General features: G+C 40.6%; 2 protein-coding genes across 2 annotated transcripts; both read left to right on the top strand.

The window, feature by feature from the left end:
• LOC108825973 (probable aspartyl protease At4g16563) lies at window positions 1-1,950 on the top strand. The gene has a single exon (XM_018599337.2). It carries the CDS (start codon window positions 15-17, stop codon window positions 1,668-1,670), a length of 1,656 nt encoding a protein of 551 aa, XP_018454839.2. The 5' UTR covers window positions 1-14; the 3' UTR covers window positions 1,671-1,950.
• Window positions 1,951-4,077: 2,127 nt separating this feature from the next.
• On the top strand, window positions 4,078-5,119 carry LOC108839404 (putative 57 kDa heat shock protein). The gene is made up of 3 exons (XM_018612172.2): window positions 4,078-4,542; window positions 4,669-4,695; window positions 4,777-5,119. The coding sequence occupies exons 1-3, from the start codon at window positions 4,161-4,163 to the stop codon at window positions 5,064-5,066; spliced, it is 699 nt and encodes a 232-aa protein (XP_018467674.1). The 5' UTR covers window positions 4,078-4,160; the 3' UTR covers window positions 5,067-5,119.
• The last annotated feature ends 881 nt before the right edge of the window (window positions 5,120-6,000 follow it).

Genomic DNA, 6,000 nt, shown 5'->3' with positions numbered 1-6,000 from the left:
GATAGTCCAAAACAATGTATTTTGTTGCTAGTCTTCATAATTGCCTTTTTAATGTTAAACAGTATACTTCATGCCATCGTTTAATAAATAATTTTATCTACCATCGTGTCTTCTTTGCTCTGTGCTATAAAAGAAGAGTCGAGCTCTTCTACAAATTCAAAACCAGTCCTACAAATATATCCGCCATGAAAACGTGTAGCATCTTCTTCCTCTACCTGGCTACTATTCTCCAATACTGTTTCTACTCCTCTGTTTCGTCATCATCACCTCTTCTTCTCCCTCTCTCACACTCTCTCTCAACCTCCAAACACCCTTCCTCTCCTCTCCACCTCCTCAAATCATCCTCCACCCGCTCCTCCGCACGTTTCCGCAGCCACCACCGTAAACAACATCAACTCCCTCTCCCTCTATCTTCCGGCAGCGACTACCTCCTCTCCCTCTCAGTCGGCTCCTCCTCCTCCTCCGTCTCACTCTACTTAGACACCGGAAGCGACCTCGTCTGGTTCCCTTGCCGTCCTTTCACCTGCATCCTCTGCGAATCCAAACCACCTCCTTCCACATCCTCCCTCTCCTCCTCCGCCGTCGCCGTCCCCTGCTCATCCCTTTCCTGCTCCGCCGCACACTCCTCCCTCCCCTCCTCCGACCTCTGCGCCATCTCCAACTGCCCTCTCGACCTCATCGAAACCGGCGAGTGCAACAACTCTTCCTACCCTTGCCCGTCTTTCTACTACGCCTACGGCGACGGCTCCCTCGTCGGCCGCCTCTTCTCCGACTCCCTCTCCCTCCCTCCCCTCTCCCTAGCTAACTTCACCTTCGGCTGCGCTAACACCGCTCTCGCCGAGCCCATCGGCGTCGCCGGCTTCGGACGCGGACGCCTCTCTCTCCCCGCGCAGCTCTCCTCTTTCGCGCCTCGCCTCGGTAACAGCTTCTCCTACTGCCTCGTCTCTCACTCGTTCGACTCGGAGCGAGTCCGCCGCCCGAGTCCGCTCATCCTCGGACGCTTCGTCGACGAGGACGAGGCGAAAGAGAAACGTGTTGATGTTGATGACGATAAGAAGAAGGAGAAGGTCGAGTTCGTGTACACGGAGCTGCTTGATAACCCCAAGCACCCTTACTTCTACTCTGTTTCCCTCCGAGGAATCTCCGTCGGCAAACGGAATATTCCTGCTCCGGCGATGCTCAGACGAGTGGATAGAGACGGCGGCGGAGGAGTGGTCGTTGACTCGGGGACGACTTTCACGATGCTTCCGGCGAAATTTTATAATTCGGTGGTGGAGGAGTTCGACAGTCGGGTCGGGCGGGTACACGAGCGGGCTGATCGGGTCGAACCGAGTTCCGGAATGAGTCCTTGCTACTATCTTAACCAGAGGGTTAGAGTTCCGGCTCTGGTTTTGCATTTTGCCGGGAATGGTTCCAGTGTTGCGCTCCCTAGGAGAAATTACTTTTACGAGTTTATGGACGGTGGCGATGGGAAAGAAGAGAAGAGGAAGGTTGGATGTTTGATGCTGATGAACGGTGGAGATGAATCTGAGCTTCGAGGTGGGACTGGAGCAATTCTGGGGAATTACCAGCAACAAGGATTCGAAGTCGTGTATGATTTGTTGAATAGAAGAGTCGGGTTCGCTAAGAGGAAGTGCGCATCTTATTGGGATACCTTGAACCAGGGCTAACATGCGCGACCAATCACAATCTCAGCTTGAATCTTTGAAGTAAGCCAGCCTCCTGTGCGCCTTTCCGGTTCGACCGGCAAACCGGATGATGGGTCTTATCGAACAGTAATTATGGTATTGAGATGTACGTACGAATAGATGTAGCGTTAACAATTCGATGGACCTATCCTCCAAAAGTATATAGAAGGGTTGTATCATGTATTTATGAGCGGTTTTGGAACGTTGTAGATATATGTTTTTTAAAATAAAGACCATTTGAAGTTTCAATCTTTTGCATATACTTAATGATGTTTCAATCTTATGTTTCGGTTAATGATGTTATTCATTATAATATTTTTTTAAAAAAATTGGGTGTTACTCATTATTGGTTACACGTCGCATTAACAATTAATTGAGAACCAATGGGATCAAGAAAAAAATCTTAAAAGATGTCGGCAATTTAGTCAAACTTTTACTTGTAAACCAATTAGATCACAGCTACAAAGTGACTATAATGTGTGATAATTCATAAGAGATCACTGTCTTTGATAGATATTTTAAAAAGAAAAACAAACGACTAACAGTCAATTATTTGGCAGTGTCATTATTTAGTTGTAGGAGAAGAAAATGGTTTTGATAATCAATTATGATGATTCAGCTGACTAGACAAACGGATTGAGAGGTAAGCATACGTGGCGAAGCTTATCACGAGCAAAATGCAAGAACAATCACCACTCGTTATTCTAACTATTGATTTGCTTTTCAACTTAGGGAAATAAAATTTTGTTATCCATAAGTTTAAAACTCCAAGAAGGATTAGCTCGGAGTCCGGAGACAGCTGGCTGTTACCCACACGTGTGCTTATATATAGATTTCCGCATTTTTATGTGGAGGTGTAGGACCATAAGTTAAAAACTAAGCAATGGGGGTTCTTCCCATTGAAACTCTTAAAAATGTATTATGTATATATCTATGTATGTATATATTATATATGTATAAGTATTTGTGAGGTTTATAATTTTTGTGAACTCCATACATAAAAATTCTTAAAATGGAGTTTAAGAATTTTTGTGCATGGGGTTCCACAAAAATTATGAACTCCATAAATACTTATACATATATAATATATACATACATAGATACATACATGATATATTTTTAAGAGTTCCAATGGGAAGAATTCCCATTGGAGATGGTCTTATCTCCAAAAAGTTTTCACATTAAATGTATCAATTGTTCTATTGGTTTTGAACTTTTAATGCATATAGCTTAACATAGAACTCGAGTTTCTTTCGGATTTAGTTGTAGGCTGTGAACCAGGGGATCTGCGCATCTTCATAGCAGGTGTCCACTCATCAGAATCTCGGATGGAGATAATCTTGTTTTTTATTATTTTGTCGATTTATTTAGCTATTCCTCTTTCTGCAACTATGAAAAAGAGTCTATTAAACTATGAATCTTAAATAAGAAAATGTTTAAAAATGTCGATATAAACGATACTATGTGTTTAAAAAAAAAACGATACTATATATCTTGTCCCAATCAGCAATGCACCGCTGCTGCATGAGGCCATCCGTCAAAAATACAAAACCAGACACGTTTGAATAGTGATCTGAAAAGAACATTCCGATGATAGGCATGTATTCCAGTGTAGCATCCTAACATTCAATCTCCAGTTGTTAGACGATTGTATATGGCTAGCCATATTTCAAAGGAAAATTTTGGTGTTAAATGCTTGAAACCATTAAAACTGTTACACTAAACCAATGGCATTAAACACATCGACTAGAAGCTATGTTGTAGGTTTATGTTATCATGTCCATATAACATTCAGTCTCGATAATAATAGTTTGAAACCATTAAAACTGTTACACTAAACCAATGGCATTAAACACATCGACTAGAAGCTATGTTGTAGGTTTATGTTATCATGTCCATATATCATCACCCTGAACCCAAGAAAAAAGCCATCACCCTTGTGAAGTGGGCTTAACATTCGATGAATAGGGCCATTTAAAAGTTAAACGATATTATGCATCATGATTCATGCATAGCCCATAGCTCTGCGAGCCTGTGCTAAATCATTAGTAGATGTAAAAACACTGTTAACAAAAAGTAAATTATATGTATAAATAAAGAAATAAATAAATAAAAGAAAGAGAATAATGAAAACCGTATATGTTAACCACATGCATTATACATGGGAATGAATTTGAGGACTGTGCAATAAAGTTGCATTCTTGCTAATTTTTCCAAAGACCAACTTATTTCTGTACTAAAAAGTAAAAACACAGACATTTTTCAAGTCTACATGATTTTTTTTACAAATTAGAGGAGGACGCGTATCCCTTTTTGTCGTTTTCAAGTGACAGTATCTTCCTTCGCCCTCTCTCTCTCTCGTTGTTTCCTTGCTCTCCCATAAAGATCCAAAAAGAACTCTAAGCTAAAATCTCAGAGAGCCAGATAGTAAACCCTAATATTAAGTAGCTTTGAAACTCCCTCTGTTGAATCATGTCCGGCGCCGTCCCTCTTAGTCCTCACCCCGAAGGATATTACGAATCCACAAACCCGTTTCTGGTTCACGGGCCAAGCGGATTTGAAGAGTTCAAGTTGCTCGAGAGTTCTGGAACGTACGTGAGGATGGACTTTCCAGGCGTTCCGGAAGAGTGCGTGAGGCTTTCTCTAGACCCGGCGAAGAAATCTCTGGCTGTCTACGCAGATGCTCCCAAGGTCCACAGACACGACACCGCTCACCGGAAGTACCTCTCCGTCATCGAAACCGTCTGCAGATGCTGCGTGTTCTGCGGCTTCACTTACCACATGTCAGACGGTGTTTTGAGGCTTCACCTCTCCAAGACTAACATCGTCGATCCACGTCGCTCTCCTTGCATCGGTACGTCCGAGATTCTTTTTTTTTATATATATATATTTTCTTATTACTCAACTCATTTAAATTTATTAATTAGTGTATAGGTGATTGATTAAAATTAATTTTTCTGATTCTATTTGTTTTCTTCAGAGTTTAAATATTCTGCATTCGGAGAAGGTATTTTTTTACTTTTGTTCCATTTCAATCGATATTTTGAAAAATGTGTTTACTCATTTGTCTGTAGTTGTGCTTGTATAGATATCTCTGGCGATGACATGGACGAGTCGTATGAGACGAAGCGTCTCGAAGACGGCAGCTTATACGTGCGTTTTGACATGCCAGGCGTTCCCAAGGACAACTTCGCCGTCTCCGTGACTAACGGCAAAGTAAACGTGACTGGTCAAGCACCTGTTCTTAGCCACGACTCAGGTTCTCGGTTATACTCTGCTGACGTGGTTATTCTCTCCGGTCCCGTCGACTTTCCTAGTCATCGGGTCAAAACCATCATCAAGAACGGTGTCATTCGCCTCCTCATCCCTCCCGTTTGATTTCATTAATTATGATGACGCGGCTATAGATATGTTTCTTTCTCTTTGTTAAATTTGGCTTCATTTGTTAGATTTTGTCTTCATGAGTGGACACTATTTTGTTGGGATTAATATTAGGATCAATGGTTTTGGATCTATTCCAAAAAGAAACATTACTTCAATTTGTTTAGCACTCCGTCTTTTATATTTATATGAATATACGTCTAGACAAATCAAAACAATATGATAATAATTATAAACAAATGAAAAGTGAATTATTTATGTGTGCCTCACTCAAAGCATGCATTTACGAAGTCTACAATAAAGCTGAAAACTTACCAACTTTGTTGTCTATCTTGAATCTCGATACCAAACAAAAACATCAGAGCTTTCACCAGTGTAGAAAGGAACAGATGAAAATTGCTGGCAAATAAAAAGTGAACACGCATCCTAGTACTTAATACAGATCGTATTTACTGATGTAAAGTTAACACGTGCCGTAAGAGAATTGATTGTCATTTTCACCTGACAACTTCCCCATACCGTCTCAAAAATCTCTCTAAAACCCTAGAGAGAGAAAGATCTGAAAAGAATAAACACTAAAATCCTAACTTAGATCAGGAAAATAATCACCTGCCTAACCATGCCAGTCTTGAACATTGATCCCATCCCTTAATTTCAAGTTTATATTCAACTCTAGACTTATTTTCTCATATCTTAAAATCTTTGTTAGGTTTGGACATCCAGATTCTCAGATCGGATTCGGATATGGTCTTGTCGGATTCGAATTTTTCGAAATCTAGCAATTTGGATACACATAGGTATATAATTTCAATAGAGCTTCAATTGGTGACAACTTTTTATGAAAAAATTAGGATAAATTTGTTGTTTCTAAAATTAATACCAGTTATGTTAATTTTTTTGTCAAATTATTATGTATGGATCCTACCACATT

This window comes from Raphanus sativus, chromosome 2 (assembly GCF_000801105.2).
Source record: "Raphanus sativus cultivar WK10039 chromosome 2, ASM80110v3, whole genome shotgun sequence".
Classification (NCBI taxonomy): domain Eukaryota; kingdom Viridiplantae; phylum Streptophyta; class Magnoliopsida; order Brassicales; family Brassicaceae; genus Raphanus; species Raphanus sativus.
Note: the sequence above shows the minus strand (reverse complement) of the source record. Positions and strands in the feature narration are given on the sequence as shown.